The sequence below is a fragment of the Idiotropiscis lumnitzeri genome, chromosome 14 (assembly GCF_059441095.1).
Source record: "Idiotropiscis lumnitzeri isolate Australia: NSW breed Sydney's pygmy pipehorse chromosome 14, RoL_Ilum_1.0, whole genome shotgun sequence".
NCBI classification, from domain to species: domain Eukaryota; kingdom Metazoa; phylum Chordata; class Actinopteri; order Syngnathiformes; family Syngnathidae; genus Idiotropiscis; species Idiotropiscis lumnitzeri.
Genome location: NC_142404.1, coordinates 18,330,950 through 18,354,042, shown reverse-complemented (window position 1 = coordinate 18,354,042; position 23,093 = coordinate 18,330,950). Strand labels below are relative to the sequence as shown.

Here is a 23,093-nt window from a genome sequence, read left to right as displayed (position 1 = left end):
CGCTGAAAATGATTTTGCTCTGACCTACCAGCTACTCCGTTTGTGGTTACAATGCGTGGAAGCCAATTGTGTTAGCTTCAGCTCTCAGGAAAGTGCGTCGGCCTGTCTGCACTTCTGATCATGTGATCCCCATGAGAGGATATGTGGCCATTTGGTGTCACAAGATAGAAGCAGCCTGCCATCGACGATTGGAGGTGCATTGAAGAGCAATATTCGATGTATCACGGACAAACAAAATGTGGCGATATGATGCTTTAATGAATCCTAATTTAAAGTTTAAATCCCGTTTTGTCCAAAAGACCGACAAATGAACAAAAGAAGTGGAACTTTTCCACCTGTCTCAGGATTGGCGACAAACTGCACATTTTGCTCCAGGATGCCTTGATAGTCTTGAGATTCCATTGTACACTGGACATATTCAAGACGCCCAGTGCTGGATGTCACAAAGCAACCCCAGAACATTACCGAGCATCCGCCGTTTTCAGTTTTCACACAATATTCTTTTCTTTGGTTGCTTCATTTTTGTGTCCGGAAATATAGTCACCTGCAACAAATACATGTTACTCCCAAAAGACTATAATTGGGCCCTAAATAAAAATTGAGAGTAAAATATTCCGTTTAAAATTCTCAGAGTACATTTTATGCTGAATTTTGCGCTGAATATTTTACTCTCAACTTTTACTCAGACCAAATACAATACGTAACTGCAGTTTCTTCTTATATGTCTCAGAGGTTTTGTTGTTCTCACTCGCTAATTGAGATTCACTACATTCCAAGTATGGTAATTCAACACCCAATTCTGTTTACAAATCATCTCGATGAAAACCAATCAATGATCAAATTGTGATTGTTGTTTAATTCATGCCATGTCCACAGAGTGGGTGCGTGGGGTCCATGCAGAAAAGGGAAGAGGGGGAGGGGGTATGAATATGATTCTGCCTCCCGCCTCACTGCACAGTGCGGTGTATCGCATCACTGCATCTCACCCCAAACTGTCTCCCGCCTGCTTAGATCACACTTGGAGCCTGCTGCTTAAAACCACGCCCCTCTTTAGTCTGCAGGTCACAAGTTGCACTCCTGGAGGATCCATCTTTTTTTTTTCCTCCTTTTCTTTTTTTCCCCTCCTTATCTTACACCACATCGCCATCTGTGACAGCCCTCCTCCTCCGCCCCGCGACGATCGAGTCGCCACTGGAGCGGTTATAACCCTCGCGCGTGGATGTCTGCTGCGCTCTCAGACATCCAGCCATCCTTCTTCTTCTTCTTCTTCTTCTTGTCTTCGCCGTTTGCTGCCGCTCCGCTCTCAAACTCCAACAGAACTCAAGGCAAGCCAGCAACGCAATGACAGAGCCGGCCAGTCGAGAGTCCTACCCAGTCCCGGACTTGACCATCGTGGATCCGAGTTCCGGCGCGGTGCGGAATGGCCAGTGCGCCCCGGATGGCTTCGGCAACAACCACCTCAACCACAACAACCAGCAGCAGCACGTCAAGAGCCCCATCCTGCATGAGACGCTCACCTCCGGCCAAGAAATGAAAATCACCGACAGTGTGGAGGGAGAAGGTACACGAGCTCTCGGTTTCAGATCTCTTATTTTCGTTATTAGACGCTAAGCGCCCCCCCCTCTCTCTCCCCACCTGGGGTGAGGTATTCTTAGCCTGCTGTTATTTGAATAATTAATGAATCCCAATTTTAAATGCATCTTCTAAACCCCTCTTCTTTTTTTTTGCAAGAGCAATATATATGGGGAGGAAGTCGTTTTAGCGGAATGCATGTCTGCCTCGCAGTTCTAGGTTCAGGGTTTTTATCTGTGTTGCGTTGTGTTGTTCTGCTATATTATATGGGGGTTCTCAGGCTAAAAACATGTCCAGGTCTTGCAACACAAAGTTGTCCAGAGGGATGAATGTGAGTTTTATCAGGCTTGCCTAAAAAGTACGTTGGCTGGTGACCAGTCCAGGAGGTACACCTGGGGAGGCAGCGAAAATATAAGGATATATTGTAAAATTTCTCCAGTAATTTGTCTTTGAAAATGTTTTTGGTGTGATCCTATTTTGAAGGAATTCCATGTTGTTGAACTTTAGGATTATGTTAAATGTTTTCATTTGTATGGGAATTACCATGATGTGACAATGTTCAAAAAGTAGAGATTCTTGAAAAGTTGAACATTTTGAAGTTTTTTTTTTTTACTTGAAATTCTGAATTAGAAGTTTTTCCCCCACCATTAATATGTTCGCATTTTTTCCGTTTGCCTCGTTTAAGGCTTGTCATTTAAAAAAAAATGTTAGAATCCAAACTATGAGCGTTTGAATAAGAATTTTTTTAAACAGGATCAATTTGCTGCACAATATTGAGCCTGAGGCTGCATTGACGTCACCTCACTACTAGTCACATGCAGCAAATCCGTGTTTGTGTGTGAAAGAGATTATGTATAATTTTTGGACTTTTACAATCCCATTCATCATACGTGCTAAACATTCCATAGTGGATAAGTGAGCCTATGTTACGTTATTCAATTAATCCTAAACCGGGAATTTTGTGGGTTTGTGCAGGCACCTGTCCGGGTTATTTCATGTATGTGATTGCAAGGAATACGTTGCACCTTTTAATGACGTTTAACCACGCTAGCTTGTTCGTATAAATTACACATGAAAACAATAAGAACTTTTATTATAATCAGAGCTGCTAAAGCTCACTTGAAGACCCAAAGAAGTATAATTTAAAAAACAAAGCTGCAAGGCACGCAGGAAAAGTTGACAAAACATCAAATTAAATCGAATCCAAATAAAGTCAACAAAAATACACAGATGAACACTTGGGTTTGCTACACTATTCTCATGTTGTTCATGATGGACATTCTTGGAGTAAGAAAAAAGGTGGTACTTGGTGTAAACGTTTGAGAACCAAACTATAAAGAGATGACCTATAAGTCTTAAAAAAAAAAGTACATTTTTGAAAAGGGTATCATCGTAACATCCAGAAGTCACATGCACGATTCACTCTGAGTAGACCAATTAAACCGGCAAAATTGTTCAGTTGTGTGACTTTACTGAAAGTGTCAGGCAAAAAGAGGCTTGCCTTGTTCCGGAAATTAAAGGTTACCATCGGTGACGTCAATTTAATTGTTTAATTAAAGCCATTTGCAAAAAAAAATAAGAAAATAAGAAAAAAAAAATCTCGGGTTTTGGCTCGCTTAAATTGGATATTTGTAGACAGTTTTCAACATTTGTCAGAATTGAACAGTGTGTGCATCATGATTAATTCATCGTGGCTCTTTCTGATGTGCCCAAGTTGGCCACCGGGCGGCAGTATAACTCAATCATGGTGACAGTTTAGTGACTCAGTTCGCTGCTGTTGTATTAGTGGCTCTCCACAGAGGATAAAGAATAGAAGCCAATGACTGAGTTTTGTTTTACTTTCTCTCAACATCTGATGTCTATGATGTCGATGTCAATGTCTAAACGTTTTAACAGCGCCACATAAATGATATTTGTTGGTCACCAGCTCAGTCGTATTTCAAGGCACCGCAGTAATAATAAACACATAAAATTGCCTTTCATAAGCAAGCGCAGTGTGTTAATTCACAAACTGCCACAATGGGCAATTGTGTCAAAGTGTGTCTTCTCAACTTCTTGCCGTACTGCAACATTGAGAGGAAAACGCCTCGTCCGCCTCAGCTGGCCACAAGCGAAAAAATTTCATGTGAAACACAGCTGGGTGGAATGAGCAATCGCAGTAAATGCTATTTAGCGTGTAAAAGTTCCGACTCGTGAATATTGCATGAATCTGGCGAGGTCGTTTCATGTTTCGCTTCGACGGATGTGCTCGAGGCGGTGGAGAATCTGGTGTCGTTTTTGTCTGTGTCTTCAGGCAAAGGCTCGTTACGATCAGAGCTGCGAGGTTTAGACAAATGAAGAAAAAGTAGCCGCCGTTGCTATGGCGAGCGCTGGTGTGTAATTCTCATTTGGATGCTGCATCGTAAAAGGCTCACGAGGTTGGTTAGTTAACGAGAGCAGATTTCTTTGCCTTGCTTCCGTCGCTCGCTGACATTCGTTTCTTTTGCGAACAACGCGACTGCCGACAGAGAGAAGTCACTTTCCAAAAGAATGTCGGTGTTCCCAACTTAGCCAGCTCGCTACATTTAGCAACTTTTCCGACCACTCAAGCGACTTATTTTCAAAAACGCGACTAGTTGGCTTAATTCCCGCTAAGAGCTAACCCGACAAGAGCAGAATCATATTGTTTACTACGCACATGGAAAATTTGTTGCTATCCTTCTGTTCAAGAAAGGAGAAACACAAAAATGAGTCAGAATTGATTTTTTTCTTTTTTTCAATTGCAGGTCTCCTTGAGAGCAGCTTGCGCCTGAAGCCTCACGAAGCTCAGAACTACAGGAAGAAGGCACTCTGGATCTCGTGGATCTCCATCGTGGTCACGCTCATACTGGCCGTGACGGCGTTCAGTAAGCATTTAGCGTTCATTCTTTGTCGTGCTCGGTTGCTGAAGTGGCGGAATGTGAGCGAGACTATTTCCAGGCCGTGGCGTCATCGCTGACGCAGGCAACTTTAGTTCTCGCTTCCTTACAACAAAGCGTGTCGTCAGGAAAACATCTGTCGAAATAAAAATGAGGCCGAGAGGCTTCATAAAGCATGATAAAGGGTGTAGAGCGCGTTTTAAGATGTTATTTACAGGGGAAGTCAACATGAAAAAAGGTCTTGACAAGAATATGTTCCATGCAGCCGCATGAGTCGAAATAATATGGAATATTAGTTTTTTTTTTGTTTTATTGATATAGAACTTTGATTATGGAATATGAGTTAAGCATTGAAATCCACCCGTTTTTGTCCCGCTCATTTTGTCACTTGCTGTCGACTGAAAATGACATCATAGTTGCTCAGGGCTCAGCTGACGACCAATCACGGCTCAGCTTCAGAAAGCAGGTGAGCCGTGATTGGTCATTACCTGAGCCCTGAACAACTGTGATGTCATTTTCGGTCGACAGAAAGTAACAAAATGGCCGCCAACTGAGATTGCTAAAAACGTCTGGAACTCACTCAAGGACCGCAGGCTCGTTCGTTGGCGTTTATAAGTTTTGTTATGATGCTCAAAGCCCATTAAGGCCCATCAGCGCTTTAAAAGTAGTGCGCAAAATATATTCTAAAACATAAAATTGGGGGATTGGGTGTCGCTCACACGTTCCGATCGTCGGTCCTGACACACGGCACCCGAAAGGCTAACGGCTCGCGATCGTTTTTCAGAGACATCTGATGATCAAGCCTTTGATGGGAACTTCTTAAATTCATTTGAATGGCAAACTCGGGTTTGATGGCGCTGGAATCAGAGGCAGCGGGAACAGAAAGTCATTGTGCAGCATGAAATCTAAAATCTATCGCCTTTAAATGATCGCTTTGATTATTGTGTAAATTCTTTTTTTTTTTTTTTTTTTTTTCAATACGTACCCTTTTGAGTAAAAGTTCAAGACGGCCTTGAGTAAACGCAGTGAGACAATTGATTGCAGTGTTGAGAATGCATTGAGGACACATTTTCAATGGATTCTTCGAGTCGGATCAATTCATCACACATTTTTTTTTTTTATGCTGTACGGGGATATTAACGTCAGAAGTGAAATGAGACAAATTGGATTTCTGCCTTTTTAGAAACGTACAAAAAGTTCCGTTCATTGGGGACACTTTACGCACGAGACCTCGTATTTCTTTTTGTTCTAATGCATCCTAAAACGTCTTTTGGGGAAGTAAGCACGGTCATGTGATCTCTGCGAGGCTGTCAAAGTTATTTTTTTTTTGGGTTGTCATCATCTTATGACACCGAGGGTGCCCCTCATGCATTAGGCGACGCTGTGGACACGATAGCGGATGTTGCTGTGTCATCTTGACTAAGCGTCAGTCAAACAACAAAGCGAGTTGTCGCACATTTCCACTTTTCAGAATGCTATCATCGCCGGAGTCACACCGCATTTCCAACATAGGCCCGGTTGTAGCGTCGTACACGATGCTCACCAATGACAGGCAAATGTCATAAGTTAGTGTTGCCGTTTCAAATTTGAATCATCCATGCCGTCATATTTATCGTCCCTGGGAGGAGTCGTCGTCTTTGGACTTTCCCGATCCCAAATGCTCCAAACATTTACACGCGTGCACAAAAGGGAAAAGAGTGCAGCTCGTAATGATGAGACAGCATATCGGACGTGAGTTATCCTTTGAAAACGTCCACTCCAGAAAAACAATTAAAACAAATTCCCATGGAAGATTATTTTTGCCGTAAATGTGATGATGTATTTTAAAGCAGCAAACTTGAGACTCAAGGACTCTGTTGGAAGGACGCGTGAAGTGCAGGCCACCGTCCTCAGCGGGATTGTCTGCCGTCAGAGGACGGGTCGCAGGTTCACGGTAAAGAAATCAATCAGCGACGACAGCCTCCCCGTGTTTGACTTGCAACGCGGTGATGCTTTTTGAGCACACGAAGCGAGATCGCTCGACACCGATGAATACGGAGATGACGTGAAGCTCTGCAGAGTACGACGATGCCAGCGGGAAGACGCGCGATGAATCTTGGCAGGCGGCACCTGGGACTGGCTCGTTGCGATGGCTCCACTTTCAACAACACTCCTGCCCTAGTTTCGGCTCATTCTTTTAGCCATCTTGCATCTGTGATGTCTCATCACTTCGCCGCCTTCTTTCCCAACCTGACCTACCTAGTTGCGAGATTTTTTTAATTTAATCATGCAGCAAAGAGGAGAGCCGCTCAGACGCCATTGGGCCATATCAGCAAATGCAAAATTTTCGATGCAATTTGAGCACTAAATATTTTGAGCGTCGGAGTGGGTTAAATAAGTACATTTCATTATCATTTAGCACCTCATAGTGGTATGTCAGTTCATTTAAAGCCGTCATCGGGATTATCGAGACAGTTTTTTTCCGTTTTTGACCACAGTCAGAAAAGGCTCAATTATTCGATCATTTTGTGCTGATTTTTAACAGTGATTTTTTTATTTCCCTGTCTGGAAAACAATTTGGTCGAAGATCATATGTGTCATCTGGAGTACACCACACATAATAAGAACGGTAAACACGTGCGGGTCCTCTCACTTGTTCAAAAACCAGTCTGTGTGTACCCATCTTAAGACAACAGCTGCGCTTCCTCCTCAAATTGGACCCTCGTTCCTTTGGCTTCCTGCAGAAACACTGTAATTACTGAGCTCCAACCCAGATACATCAAGTCAAACACCAACGGCGTTCTAAACAAACCGTTGCGATTTCCTCATGCTCTAGCCAAGTAGATGCGGTGTCACATAAGTCAAGGCTACAAAATGTTTTACAGTCCGCAAGTCCGTTACGACACCACACCTGAGCTGGATGGATTTTCTCGGCAAAGCGGAAGTGCTCACGGCACACATTTAATTTAGTCCTGCAAAATATTTGCGAGGAAAAAGTCTTTTTTCTGTAGCTGAGAATCCAGTTTGAAAAGAAGCATGAATGTTTGTCTTTGTAGCCCCGTGCTAAAAAAAACATTTCCAAAAAGCTTTGGGAGCAATCAGCACGTATTCTGGCGATCATTACGTGGACATTTGCTGACGCCGGCGTCTTGAATTGATCCACCGACTGAGACAAAAAACGTCCCCGGTGTCAGCAGGCCATTCATCACACGCAGGCCGAGGCGGGAGAATTATTTGCCCGTCTTGCCGCAGCTCAGCCTCCCCGCAACGAACTCCCGTGGGGTCCTCAGTCACACCCACTTCATAGTCTCTCCCTTCCAATCCTTTTCCCGTTGTTCTCTTCATTTCCTCCTCTCAGGCTGCGCTTCTTTCAAAAAAACAAAAAAACAACACCAAATTGCGCCTTCTCCGACACCTACTATCTGTCTCGCAGATGAAAACACAATCATTTATTCATTCCTTTTCCTCACGGTTGGGTCTATTTTTAGCAGCGACTACGTGGAAGAATCTATTTATAGATGGAGTGTTATTTGGCGCATGGATGGAAAAAGGGCCGACTCCCAAGCCAAAGAGGCTTGTTTGGTAACGAGAAACGTCGTACGGATATTGCTTTAAGAACCCAGATCACATCTAAAAGACGAATATTAGCAGTATTTGAGTTTTTAAAGAGCATCTGAACTTGCTGAAAAACATGAATATCCTCATGTTTGGGTTTTTAAAAATAAGAATAAGGCACCTCCCGGGTCGAACCCAAATATTGGCTCATGGAAACGAGATCGAAGTACCTCTTGTCGAGCGATGCATTGATTTCTGTTCTGTTCATGCTCTTGCTCTATTTGGTCTTTGTAGTACAGGAAGTACTTGTATTCGCGGCACCTTCGCCGTAGCGAGCCTAACTTGAATAATACGTTGATTTACGTGCTGCACGTTCACGTTCATTATTTTCTGTCTCTACGGCGAAAATGACACATTGTGCAAGCAAAGTGGAATTGTGACCTTAACCTGAATATCGACTTCATGCAAATCCGAATACAAATCACGGGTTTGTCGTGTTGCCTCGAGACCCCCGCATGCCTTCTTATATTGCGCCGTCATGCTTTTTTATAATGGTGCGTCGCAGACAGTCACAGTCGCCGACATTGTAGAAGACTGAAGCTGAATGAGGCCTCAGACGTGATGTATGCTGCTTTGTTCATCTCGAGGGTTTCGGGCTCACGTTGTTTTCTATGTGAGCATTGTGCAAATGACAAAGAGACGCCCGCACGGCCGTTTGACTGACACCCGTTCCAAACTGTATTATTGGATGGATTCCATGTCCTGCCAATTACTGAATGAACAGAAACGGGTCTGTGGAAGGAGGAGCCGACCTCACAACAGCGCGTTTTACTGTTACAATCACAACAGACTCCACCTTGTCATTCACTTGCAGCTCCACTTTTCCCGCACTCATTGTGTCCTCAATCACGGCAACGGAATGCAGAATTCCAAGATTGACCTCAACACAGTATAACCTTGAAAGAATCATTTCGCAGAACACACACGGAACGAGGAGTGCAGCCAGGGAGCAAAGAAAGCGAAAGGTAATGACAGTAGAAGACCTGACACAACACACGAGTGACCTACAAAGATCCCAAAAGTGAGCAAAAGCACAGCGGAAAATAATTGGAGGACAATGCACAGCTGGGGAAGGCACAAGGGCAGCGAAGGAGCCCGCTGATCACAAGTCCGAATATACCAAGCGGATACGATTGCCCGAAGGCGTGAGAATTTTGTTTTTCTATATCTGCTCTGTGATTGCCTGGCTAGTTTTCAGGCAACAGAATTGTCTTTTAATCAGACGCCGATTCTAATCGGAAAACAATCGAATCCGAATTACAATCCCCAAACAAATGTGTGAAATGAATGAGAAGCTGGGCTTCCTTCTTGTAACGCAGTCTGAAGGCATCCGCATGGATTGCCGTTGGAGTCACACTCGCTCTCTGTCTCGGCTCTTCGGTGCTTCCTGCTTGCTCGGTTTCTCACACCAGATGCTTCTGCCAGACTTTCTTTTCTGTCAGAACTGAACATGTCAAACGCTGTCACTTCTTTCCAGTATAGATTCGGAATTGTCATCCAATGCCGATTCAACGATTCGCACCAAGTACAGTTTATGCTGTCCTTTCTTCAAACAGGATTTTTTTCTCTTGTGTTGGCGCAACACCAGAAGAAGTCCTAAACATTTACTCGATTGCATATTTGAGGATGTAAATCAATCAATGTAAAGTTTACTCATTGTAATTCTTACATACGAGCATCAACGTTTCAATTACCTTCAAATGTTAAGAAATCCTTGCAACGTTCGTTCTCTCCTCTCTGTGCGCCGGCCGCATTTTATCCGTGCGTTAGGCTCGGCGGATAAAAAGCTCACCATCTGTGGCGTAATTATAGGTCGGCCTCTCTCTCGGCAGCCTTGCAACCGTCGTTTAGCAGTAAACACCACTTGAGTATTTTTACACTTCGCCGCCAAAGAAGGGAAGCAGTACGAGATCAAGATATAGGTGTCGGCGGAGAATGCGAGATGAGTTCTTTCGTGCTCCGGAGGGTAGCGCGGAACATTTCACAGCCGCTCAAAAGCACTCATTTGTCTGGTTGTTGGGGGAAACACCTCCGTGTGAAGAAATATGAGGGACGTTTATTTCAACATATCCATTCTGGAATGGAATCCTCCCCTTGCCTTTATTGCAGAGTCACGGGCAATTTAGTCCTTCCGTAAAATCTGATGGATCGCGACATCTAATGTTTCATTCTGCCTGCATATTAATTGATGGCAACTCTGCAGCATCACTTTGAAATGACCTTGATGGCGTGAATGTATTCAGTGAGGCCTCCTAAACGGAGCTTCAAAGCAAACAAACAACATGCGAGAGCAATTTCCTTGAACACGCCGTGCTGGCTTTTGTGCAAAGGAGCATTAGAGAGGTGGCCGTGAGTCCCGAAACAATCCACAGCTTGTTTCATTGTGATCGATGGGAAAGTGAGGATTGCCATGGATTCATTACCAAGAGGCCCGGGCTTTCTTGTACTTCAATAAGGCAGCGGCGTACAAATGACATGCTGGGGGACGAAGGGGAAAAGCCGAGTTCCTTCATCATTCATGAATTTTTCATGAAACCTAGACTTGGGGGCTAATGGAAAATGTAAATAGAGTTGAGGAAAAAAGATAACAGCTAGTGGAAAGTCTTCTTGTCCCACGTAAGATATTAGCAACTATTAAAGGAGACATTTTTTTTTCCACATTTTAAGTCTGTTCCCAGTTGGATGAAGGATTCAGGAGCGTTGGGACGGTGGGGAAAGGAGGGAAGGAGCTTATGTTTGGAGGCCAAAGCGCGCTTGCGAGTTGATAACTGGCGGAAAATATCAATAACGTCACTGATTAATAGACGTCGACTAGACTCATTGACCTGAGCCTTGAGTGCAACAAATCTGTCGTTCAAACCTTACTGGACACCCTGCTCCATATCGTGAACGTTGGCATTAAAATAATTTTTCATGTAGGGCTGCTCGATTATGATAAAAATATTCATCGTGTTTATTTTTGTAATCATTGAAATTTTGATTTTTCAAATGATCATTTATTTTTTTGGTGCAAAATATTTATACTTAAAAAAGATATTAAGACAAATCACATTATTTAAAAAAATATGGCGTGTGTCACAAGCTGACGTTTTTAGCTAATGCTAATCTGCGCATGCAACAAAAATGGACCGCTGGACAAATTGCACGGTCGGACGGAACTCTAGAGTTTTGTGTGACATTTCTATTCAAACATTTGTCGGCAATATTTTGATGGAATTTGTTCTTGTCAATTCTGGGCACTGATCAGACATTTATTTGGCGGCCGTTCATCCAAAGTTGCTCGACAACCTTTTTTCTGCGGGCTCTTTGACTCATGTTAAAAAGTCACAAGAACTTTTCGACAAAATCTGACACTTTTGATTCAGGATTTTTTTTTTTTTTTACACCACAGAAATCTATTTTGCAGATAATGAATTTTAATCTTGTGTGACTGTGTCAAGTCAGATGTGATCTATCTTGCGGCAGGAAAGAGCGCCACACAAGTGCGCTCATTGTGGAGGTATTTCAACTTTTGCCTCAGTCTTTGTCTGAACTAGAAATTGGCCGCAAACGTCTGGGAATGTTCTGTAGGAAATCAACTCAGATGTCAGGTTTCGAAAAGGTTGAAAAAAAATTTTGAGAAAATGTAACCACTTGTACTTAACACAAACTCAGGTTATTTATTTATTTTTTTAATAATTCTTAAACACACGTTAAAAATAAAAATCGCTAAGTTGCATCGATATATGATGATGCATGATGATATATATCGCCTTGTCAGCTTGAAAAGTATTCACAAAACGTATGTAATACTTCGCCCCATGATAACTGTGTTGTGTGTGTCACTTATTGGGTGATTCGTTCCATTCCTTTTAATAAATCCCCTCTCGTGGTGTGGCTAAATCCATTTAAATCATGATGATAGAGAATGCTTTCTCTCTTTTTTTTTTTTTTTTTTGCAATTTCTATTCATCTGCATACTGAAATCGTGAGAAATTGTGTTTTCATCTGTACTCTCTCCCCCCTTCTGCCAAAAAACGAGAACCCAAATGGGAAATGACATGCACAAATGAAACGGTTGGAAAATATTTGCTCGCCATGACTTGGCTCATTCATTTTTTGTAAGATGAAAACAGCATTGCGATGAGGCCGTACGTCATTCGAGTTAACTCCGAACGCGTTATCGCAGGTTAAAGATATCATGCAGAACATTTGAAATCAACGGTGCGCTTAATTTCTCAAAGCATGTGCTTTAGTTCATCTATGGACATGAAATCAATTCATCAAGTTATGAGGCGGTGACTCAGCGCATTTCTGTCACAAAATTATTTTGCCCTCAAAAATCACTTCATTGGTCTTATTTTTGGTTCATAGTTTGAGGCGTCAGAAAAGCTTCACTATTCTTATTGAGATGTTTCCTTTCCCCCCCAAATATTAATTTCTCCATGTTTTTGTGATAAGATAGCGATGGTATCAAGCTGAAGGCCCAAAGACCGAATGCATCACCCGCTACTGTTTTTTTTTTTTAATTTAAAGATGTCAGCGTAACAACACAGCAAAGCACCGTGGAGTTGCTAATATTCTCATGTTGGTGTCCGTTGTCGCGTATCTTTTTAACAAGCTATGGTGTCTTGCATCTGGGTGTCGTTAAGCGGAAGCCAACTGGTGAGCACTGACGTGATTAGTGTGTGTGTGTGGGGGTGTGTGTGCGTGCGTATGCGTGTGCGTGTGCGTGATTCTTATGAAGAGAGCAGGCTGTGTGGTGTCTGACTTTATTCCTCATGTGGCCACAGTCTGGTTGCCAGATTGTTTGACAATGTGGTCAGCACATTGCCCACAAAAGCTGCCGGGTTAAAACAACAGTAAACAATGTACTCTACTGTACATAACCAACATCACTGCTTTGTTATTATTTAGATAAATTGAATGATGGATGGATGATATTGCAATAGATTGATAGCTAGCTAGCTAGTTAGCTAGATCGCTAGCTAGCTAGCCAGATAGATAGATAGAAAATGTGGAGCGCTTCATGTGGCAAACAAGAGGCTGGTAATAATAGCTGGTTCCAAAGTGCAATAAAATGAAGGGATGGAAATGGGATTAAGGTTGAGATGAAGGAGGCGCATATTGCTCCGGAGAGAGATCCCTGTTGTGTGTTTTTTTTTTTTCCCTCCCTCTCAGAAGAAAGACTGAGGCAAGATTGTCATGCACGAGGGAGCGAGTGAGAAAGGAAAGGATGTATGGGAGGTTAAAGAGAAGGTGGCTGGGTGGTTGAACTCCAGGCACAGCAGTGCAGAGCCGAGCAGAGCGGTCGGTCTTGAATTATTGAACGTGATATTTTGCAGCTGGGCAAAAGGCCGCAGCCTTGTTGGGTGTCTGCTAAGAGGCAGGAAGTACGACTCAGTGGGCAAGTGATGCTGCAGTATTTTTGGACTGACTTTATGTGTGCCTCATAAGTGTCTGCAAGCGTCAAGTTATGACTTGTCGGGTTTTTCACTTTTATGCAAAACAGCTCCTGTGGAAATGTTAATTTGCTGCTAATTCATTTAGAATATTCATTTGGCAAATGTAAAGGAGTTTGTTTGTCTTTAAGGGCATTCCTCCGTGCCGCCAATTTCAATTAGCAACATAGTTGCAGTCCGTAGAGAGCAACTGAATGGGTGAAATTTACTGCTGCCATCTAGAGGTGGGGGTCTAAAGTGCAATTTGTCGCTCATATCTCAAAGCACCACTGTGTTAGTCTTTGGCTTTTTCTCCACTTCATGCGCCAAATGCATGGATCAGCTACACTATATGACCTCCACCGGTGAAATAGCTTTGATTGTCTTTTTGGATAGTTGCATTTTATTTAGCTCACCATGGGCTTCACTTCAAATTGAACCTCTCACCACAACTGGATACTGTTGAGAAAAAAAAAAGTATTTGTGAAACAAACTATTAATACTATTCTATTTTCACGTCTGCACAATCATGCTGCTCTATTGGTAGCAACACGTTTACACCAATAAGTTGATTTTTTTTTTTTTACGCTTTTTTATTCTGTCTTCAATTATCACATTCACTCCTCTTCCATGCGCGCCACCTGCTCGCTGAGTTTCCTCGTCCTATTCCCCCTGTCCACACCTCCCGTATCCTCTCTCACACTCCTTCTTGTTAGCACTGGTGCTGCTCGCCCAAGCCGAAGCGCACACAGAGGAAAGAGAAAAATTTGATCTGCCACCAGATGAATAGAGATGAGATTAACGCTTATTCTGTCATCACAACACAACACGCCCCCAATGACAATAATCATTTAAAGCTTTTTAACCATATTGTTAATGGTAATATCTTTTTTTTCCATTTATTTTAATTATTGTTTTTGTGCCTGCTTTTCATTTGCAATGAAGAAATAATTATTGACATAAAATCTTTCGACCTCAGCAAGCAAGCCAAGTCACATTTGGGCAAGTCGTACTTAAAATTCGCCAGCACATTAAACTGGATGAAACCCAGCAATTAGATGAAGCCGGTGACAGTTTATGGGTCGGTACATCTCGAGTCCGAATGCTAAACGTTGGAATGTAGCGAATCACACGTCGAGATTCTGGTTGGATCCAATTAGGCTCAAACAAGCTCACATCAATGGAGAAAGAAAAAATATATTTTTAGATTACAGATGGTGTGCCGTGCCATCTCGGCACTTTGGCGGGATTGAAATAGAAAAATATAATCATAAAAAAAATGTGCCTGATGTGTCTGGAATCCGCCATCACTAACGACTCTCCGTCTGTCTTTGTGTTTGTGTTTTTCCACAGCCGTGTCGTTCATGAGGCACAGCGCATCGGCCTTCGGATTTGCTGTGAGTTTGCCTCCATTTGCATTGATCAATTCGTCATAACTTTGGTCTCAGTGATTTATTAATGAGTCTGGGAACTCAAATTGTATTGGCCCACGTTGTCTCCAAGGTAACAGAGCAGAAAAGAAGAATTGAGATTACAGCGCAGGTGTAGAGTACTATCAAGAAGCTGTCGGCGCTTGCAATCGTCACTGAGACAAAGAAAAATCTTCAAGTCCAAGTTAAAGTGAAAATAAAATTGACACGCTGTTGTTCACAACTCTGTCACATTTGACTGATCAGGAAGTGACAATTAAATTCGATGAAGCTTCATGATTGTGAAAAATGAATCGAGAATGTCGCTAGCGAACTGCACACTGCAATTGCGCGTTAACAAAGGCGCTCAAATTCTTTTATCGGGGGCCGGAACCACTTGCGCTGGACTTGAAATTGCGTCACATGGTGTCCAAAACAAAAATCTTGAAAGCTTGTTTTCAGGAATTATCTTCAAACTTGTCGAACGTATTTAGAAGCAAAACTTTCAATTGACTTTACAGGGTTTTTAAAACGAAAACCACGGACAATCGCTTCATCGGCCGTCTGTTACGTTCCACGTCTTCGTTCTTAATTTGAAAAAAAAAAAGAATAGGAAGCGTTTGATGGTGCTGATCACGTTGACATTTCACTCAAGACAGATTATTACAGAGGATGTTTAAAGCCTACTTAAAAAAAGATTAGCTTCGCTCCTCGATGTTCTGTAACACTCATAAAACCAAAAAAAAAAAATCTGCAGATCTAACCCTCCTCCTCTCTTCTTTCTCTGCTTGACCTCCTCGTCCGTGTAGTTCGACGCCACCTTGGATGTTCTCTCATCAATCATTGTGCTGTGGCGCTACAGCAATGCGGCCGCTGTGCATTCGGCGCACCGAGAATACATGTGAGTGCTGCAGAAATGAATTCATTCGATATTGAGCCACAAAATAGAGTCCATGAAAGCAAACGATTGCGACGCAAAGCCGTCTTGTTCGGTGGCGCGATGTCCTTTGCTGCTCCGCCACTTTCGTTACGTCTTTTTTGGTGTCGTGTGAGCTAATCAAAGACTGTGTCGGAATTTCGACGTACCCGGATGCCCTTTGCTCAAGTGTGGTGTCTCCTTCTGCTGTCTTGCGTCTCTGCAGAGCATGCGTGGTCCTGGGGATTGTCTTCCTGCTCTGCTCTCTGTGCATTCTTGGAAAGGCAATTCATAATCTGGTCACCAGGATGCCCCCACAAGTGGTAAAACCGACGACACACTGATATTTTTTCAGCAAACTCACAGACGAAGTGGCGAAATCAAAGAGCGACATCCTTGGCGATCTCACTTTGCGTTTGGACTTGAGTAGAAAATGATGCAATTCAATATATGACGCGCGGAATCTCAAGGTTATTTTATTATTTGATATTTTTAGCACTTTTTCCGTTGCTACATGCCAGGAGAGTTTGCCGTTTACTCGCCTGGTGTGAGTCAAAAACTGTCATTTTTTTAATTCTGTTGTGTTCAGCCACATCTCTCTTGATCAGATTTTTTTCTAGGCAAACAAGCAGACCACAGTTTGGCTCAAGCCACCTGTGGCCGGATTTCTACTTTCGGTCCCTGGTCTTGGCACCTCTCCAAACAACCATTCACAGCGATGGACAATTTCGTCTTCAATTCATCGTGCTGCATGTTATTAAAATTGTCTCAACTGTGAGGCCGACGTGCGAACCACTGGATTCAAGGTCCACTGTGACATGTTGAAATTCAGATTGGACGCTTCCACCGCTTTCAGCACAATTGAGCAGGAGACACAATTTGAAGTTATGAAAGCTATTTCTCACCTCCGCCACGACGTGAGGGCTGTGATACTTTGATTTCATACGGAACGGCAATCGGGAAACGAGGTGGGTCCGTTCCACCATTTGCGGATGCCGTAAAAGGGACGATTGTCTCTTCCGTCCGTCTTCCTCTGATCATCATCTCCCTGTCCTTCACGTCTTCTTGTCTTTGTCTTTTTGCGATAGTCTTCACTGTGTGCAAGCTGAATTACAAGTCTGTCGTCATTATTCTGTCAAGATCGTGTTCTACGGCCTCCTCTGGGCTCTTTTCTGACAGCGGTCGTCTTTTATTCGTACAATGAGACCGTTTTTTCACGGTGTGACGCTGACCTTTTGCTCCTTTTGATTTGTTCCTTGAAGTTCTCAGGCATTCCGAGGCAAAGTTCGATCACAATTTTCTTTCCTTGAAGAATCAGGCGCCAAAATTGCATCAGAGGTGGGGGGGGCGTGCTTGGGGGGGATTCCACATTCACGTCACGTCTCGGGTTGCTGCTCACATTACGAGCTGGCTGCATGCAATACCGGATTAAACGCGGAGAGTGGAGATTGTTTGCGCCATGTGGCAACTGTGAGACGGAGACGGAAGGGCGTGGCTAAAATGGCGTCCAGTGATGCATTTCAGGGTCGGACATGAATCATCAATGAGTTCACAAATACGTGTGACATTCAGTCAGCCGGTTATGCCTACATCCCAAAAATACATTTTCACTTCAGATAATCTGCTGGCGTGGCCGCTTTAGAGAGCCTCGTTATCTGCCTTGAGTGCATGCGAGCGAACGCAGTTGAAGAAAAAAAAATCACTTCTGTTCTTTGTCATTTGTCCTTTAGGATGATTTCCTCTTCAGTGTGTCCATCGTGAGTGGATTTGTGTGCAGCGTGCTGGCTGTTGCTAAATTCTGGCTGGGCAAAGTGCTCACGAGTCGCGCGCTCATCACGGATGGTAGGTTACGCAAAGCTCAGTGGGAATAATGCAACGCAATTCCCATAAAAGATTAAACGTAGTCACAGTTTCTGTTATGCAACTTGCTTGTTTTCATTGGAACAAATTGAAGGGAATACAAATCTTTTTGCAAATTATCGTCCGAGCGCTATCGGCGTATAGTTCCTATAAACATGAAGTTGCTGTTCTCGGATGCTCGCTTGATTTCCCGCGGGACTACTTGTTCTTCCTCTGGGCCTGACATTACGTGCTCGCTTTCAGGCTGGGAAGCTGCAGAGTAACGTGGAAGCACTGAATTTACAAATAGATCAGCTTTAATGTCGGTTGTCTAGCGAGCCATACGTTCATTTCCTATTTCCTTCACGGTTGTGCGAGAAAGTCGAAAATGTCAGTAGAAGCCTTCTAGAACAGCTGAACTTTATTTCGGGTTAATCAGAGACGCGTTAAATGGTGGCACGTGCGTGCTGACTCCCATTTTAAGTTTGAAAGTGATTGGTTAGTTCTAAAAAAAACTAATTTAAGTCGCATAGTTTATAGGAAAATGTTTTGAAATGATTTTAAATATTTTTATATCCCAAAAAACAGGCATTAGAACAGGGGGGGGGGTGTACACTTCTTATCCACTGTACCTCAAGAAATACCACAGGGTAGTTGTTCACAAAACAATCAAGCTATTTTTCTACCTTGACTCTACGTAAATTTTCTTCCGACATTTGTTTCCAACTACAAGTTAATTTCAGTGCACCAACTTTATACTTTATCCTGACAGGCACACCACACACGTGAGCAAACTCAATGTTGACCGCGCACATAAGCTTTTTCGGATCGGAATGATTAACTCATTTACTTCCAGCCAAGTAAAAAAAAAAAAGGATCTTTGACGTCTTTTGCCGTCAATGGGAGTGAATGAGTTTATCATCTAACATGTTTTATGAGTTGATAAAAAAATCTCTTACCGCACACCACACTTCAGCATGATAGCTGAGATGAATAATATTTTCGAGACGTCGAATAACCGGAAAATAATTGTGTTTGTTTGTTTCAGGTTTTAACTCTCTGGTTGGCGGCGTGATGGGATTTACCATTCTTATCAGTGCGCAAGTGTTCAAGGATCACCCTGACGTCTGGTTCCTGGATGGCTTGATTGGAGTTCTCATTGGACTCATCATTTTGGCGTACGGGGTCAAGTAAGGCATCACGTCCGTTTGACTTCTTCAAAGCGTAAGCAAGCACCTCTTGACACAGTTTTTTTTTTTTTTGTCTCGACAGGCTTTTAATGGACATGGTGCCCCGTGTGAGGCAAACGAGGAACTACGAACGATTTGAGTGAGATTCACTGACGGGTTGCCTCCCTGTTTTTTTTTTGTTGTTTTTTTTTTGTCTCTTTGCTTTACGCACTGAACGAACTTTTTCGGACATTTGACTTTCGGGTCATCACAAGCGTACCCTTCGACTGAATATGCTGCATTCATGCATTCTCACGTGACCTTGCCCACACATCAGATACACGGGACGTTCGTCTCATTTGCTTTGTAACACAAACACAAGAGGTAGCAGCATTGAGTCAACAAATCAAACGTTCTCTAAATGGGATGTGTCCGCAAACAAGCAAAAAAAACAAAACAAGCAAACTTCATGTTTGCGCATTTGTGGTCTCTCGCCGACACTGAATAGTCCTTATCGGAATGAATTGGTGCCTTTTTAAGTTATTCACACTTGATTTTTTTTCACTCTCGTGTGTTTATTTATTTATTTATTTATTGAACGAGTCGTTTGATCTCTTAGTGATTTTTTTTTTACACAAACTTGAACTGTTACCTTTTAACGGGGTAAATGAAAAGTGAACTAACACACTATAACGCCCCAGGCTTTTTTTTTTTTTTTCGGCTACAGAGATAAAAGTATCGAGACAAACTATCCAATCATAAATCAGGAGTCGGTTTACTTTATATGCTGCGTTTTGTTTTTAACTTGCTCTCAGGTTTTGATGATCAATGTGAAGGCACTGAAGTATATCTTTTGCTTTAATTATCTTAATCTCACATTTTTATTTATTTTTTTATTCTTATTTGTGACCTGTTTGAACATTCTTTTGGGAAAGTTGAAAATCTTAAAGGAGGGAACACACAAACTGATTTTTAAAATGCGAGCAAACCCGAGTCGAGTTGACATTTCCAAAATAATGATTAGAGCGTGACGTCGACTCTGAGCGTGTTTTGGGCTCGAGGAGGAGCGGAGCCATTTGCCGCAGCAGCTGAGTGCGCTGAATGAACGTAGTCCGTCACCTTCATTCACTGAAATTGTCTTCTGTATCGGAATGTGCAGTTTAAAAAAAGCCAGGCTTTTTTTTTTCCCCCTCTCGGTGGAAATGCCGTCACGTGATAGTGAGCGCCTTTAAATCTCGTCCCCCAAACTGAAAGTCTGGCATAGTACCCGGAGTCTTGCACAAATAAGAATTTGTCATATTGAACAGGTTTAACATTTACGACCTTCCGCCGCAATCTTTTTTCTGAGCAGACGGTGAAGCAAAAATCCCACTTCTCACACCACAAAATAATCGCTCGGGATGATCTTTCAGAGACGCCATTCAAAAAACGGGCTGTCTTTGATCGCAAGAGAGGCAAAGCGCTCAAAATCGGTCCGATTATCCGCAAAAGTGTTCGCCATGATTTCGATGTAGCAGCAAGTGGAAACATCGCAACTGCGCACAAACAGTACACATAATATTCTGGAATTGCTCACCAGCACACGAGACGTTTTTTGGTGCACGTTTCCTACTGCAATCAACAGAATGTAAATACCAACTGCACAATCTGTTCAACATAAAAAAAAAAAAATCTCAGATGTATAGATATATATTAGTAGGCCAACATCGTAAACATGTTAGACGAGGAAGCGTTTATTCAAAGTGTAAAATGTTTACTCTATAGTGCTTATATTCTGTAAGTATTGTTATAATAAAATGACACGTTGTATTGTTGTTTTTTTGCGCTGTACGTTGTCATCTGACAGCAGTGGTGGTTTCTGATATGTGCATTATGTGCGGCCTCGCGGGCGAGTTGGATGCCCGAAAATGAGAAAGAAACTTTTTTTTTTTATATCGTGTCAAGTGATGGCATGACAAGCCAAATCGTGAGCGTTTTTTTATGAGGAATTTGCTCCCCCCTTGTGACGTCGCCCTCTGTAGAAGAAATGTAGGCTCCGCCCCTGGGTGATTTTCATTGGCGTGCGTGCGTTGCAGGTGCGGCGGCGGTCTGTCTGACAGGCTTGTTGTTTTGCATTTGCCGATCGTCGGAAACATCAGCGATATCGTAAATGTAAATACTTTGTACTGAATATCCTGACAATGTCGATGGTGTCCATTTTGTGTCCTAGAAGAGGACATGCTTCGTTCATGATGTGATGTGTGTCGGCACAAAGTTCACAAATTCTCACCATGTATTTACAGTATTGGAAGTAGGCTTTTTTGTAGCTGTGTGGATTTGCAATACTTGTGAGACCCCTTCTGGTTAGAAATCACATGGCAACAGTTGAAATCAGTGTACAGTGCACAGGGAGTCCTCAATTTAGGACGCCTCGGGAGTGACGAGCACGCTCAATCATATTTACTGTTTTTTATTATTATTATTTGATTGCTGTATGTTTTTGCCTTGCAAATATTTTTTTTCAAATTATGACTTTTCAACTGTGTTAATGTGGTTTCCTGTCTCCTAACCTTTGTTGAGCTGAAGCATACATAATTTACATTAGAAAAACCACCTAACTCGAATGTGTCACGCAGAAATAATGAGCTCATCTCAAGTTCGTACTCAAAAATCTCTTGAAGCACAGTCTTGCGTATTGTGAGGCACAGAATGAGCATGTTCTGTTTTGCAGACTCGTCAGGGTTCATTACGGTGTTTTTTAGAGCTCCTGTGGTTCCGATCTCAACTTGGCGTAGATCTTTCTACCTCTCCTCTTTGCACTGTTTCATTCTCAGCCCATCTCGTAGCCGCCGCACGCTCACTCACTACTTGACCTTCTGTACCGAACAACGTTGCCGCGATGCTCTTTTGTTCCCGAAGTCGAGTTTCGATGTGAAACTTCAAAGTCAATCTCGCACTTGAACGTGAAGCACATTTAGACGGATGTTTTCTCAGTTGGCTTCAGTAAAAGCTGACGTCGTCGAACCCAGCTCTGAATTCTGACTGGATCACGTCACAATCTTTTAATGTACAAGTTGCACAGATGAATGGACCATTAGCATAGCAAACTGTGGACGTTTTACGATTGTTCAAACAGACAGCAGTGATCTTCGCCTCCGTCTATATACTTTGCATGGATTTAGTACGATGTAGTTCCTCAGTACTTACAACACATTGCAAACACACACCATCAATAAATATGTAACTAAATGTCTTATCTTGCCATGTTTGTACAATAACACAATCTGTGGTATTACCTATAATGTGTACACCATCTATTTATGTAAAAAAAGAAGTATTTAAAAATGTTTTATTGATTAATAAAGATTATCCCTGCTTAGCCATCAGCAGATTGTTTGTCTTTTTTTTCTCCCCACAATGAGCGATACCAAGCCATGTGATTGTTGTTAGGACCTCTCTTAGTATATGGATCATTGAAATAAGCGTAAGAATGTATAATAAGTACACACTAATAAGCATTTGGAAATACTGAAGACCACGTTTATAAACCACGTTTCTGACAATATGCATTTGAATATAGTTTGTAAACCATTAATATTTTTACAAGATACTGCCTGATACTTTCTTTTTCTGATATCCAACGACAGTATGCAGTTGGACGCCGAATGATTTTGCAGTTTTTAATGTGATGTGAATCTCAGCATTCCCTTTGTTCTGTCAATACCATTTATCTAAATAAAAAATGAAAACACTTTGAATTTTGTCGAATTAATAAGTACTTTACAAACTAAATGCAAATGATTATTCATAGCGGAAACATGCTTTATAAATGATGACTAGTTGAATTCATTCTACAGGGCCTACGCATACGTGCCATGTAGAATATATATTTTTTGGGGTCAACATTTCTAGCGGAATTCGCAGAATTTTTAACATTAATTTTACATGCACTACATACTTGTGACCACTTGATGCCAGCAAACACCCACAGATCAACTTTATTGAAATACCCCTTCATGCGTTTCATCTTTAAGGTTGAATTGGATTGGTCAACTTCAGCTAAAAGCAGACAATTCCAACTTCTTTGCACTGTGCATAATGCCCGGGGCATTACCGCTACTGAGAATAAACGCAGAAAAGAAAAGAATGTCTTTGAAAAAAAAAAATTTAAATGTCATTTACATATGCATACTGGCGCCAATGAATCGTGTGTATGTGCGAACGTAATGATAAGACGTTCAGCTAATGTGATATTTTTATTTCGGTCAATGACGGAAGAGGAAAAAATGCGCAAAGTC

At 42.3% G+C, this 23,093-nt stretch overlaps 1 protein-coding gene across 1 annotated transcript; it reads left to right on the top strand.

The window, feature by feature from the left end:
* The first annotated feature begins 859 nt into the window (after positions 1-859).
* LOC148323846 (transmembrane protein 163a-like) lies at positions 860-22,181 on the top strand. Its single transcript, XM_088315471.1, has 8 exons — positions 860-1,561; positions 4,338-4,457; positions 14,837-14,880; positions 15,702-15,793; positions 16,035-16,131; positions 17,539-17,650; positions 18,696-18,837; positions 18,920-22,181. Exons 1-8 carry the CDS (start codon positions 1,342-1,344, stop codon positions 18,978-18,980), a joined length of 888 nt encoding a protein of 295 aa, XP_088171597.1. The 5' UTR covers positions 860-1,341; the 3' UTR covers positions 18,981-22,181.
* The last annotated feature ends 912 nt before the right edge of the window (positions 22,182-23,093 follow it).

Coding starts and splice junctions, on each gene's coding strand:
- LOC148323846 (XM_088315471.1), top strand. CDS start 1,342: ATGACAGAGCCGGCCAGTCGAGAGTCCTACCCAGTCCCGGACTTGACC. Junction 17,651..18,695: donor TCGCGCGCTCATCACGGATG/GTAGGTTACGCA, acceptor TGTTTGTTTCAG/GTTTTAACTCTCTGGTTGGC. Junction 18,838..18,919: donor ATTTTGGCGTACGGGGTCAA/GTAAGGCATCAC, acceptor TTGTCTCGACAG/GCTTTTAATGGACATGGTGC.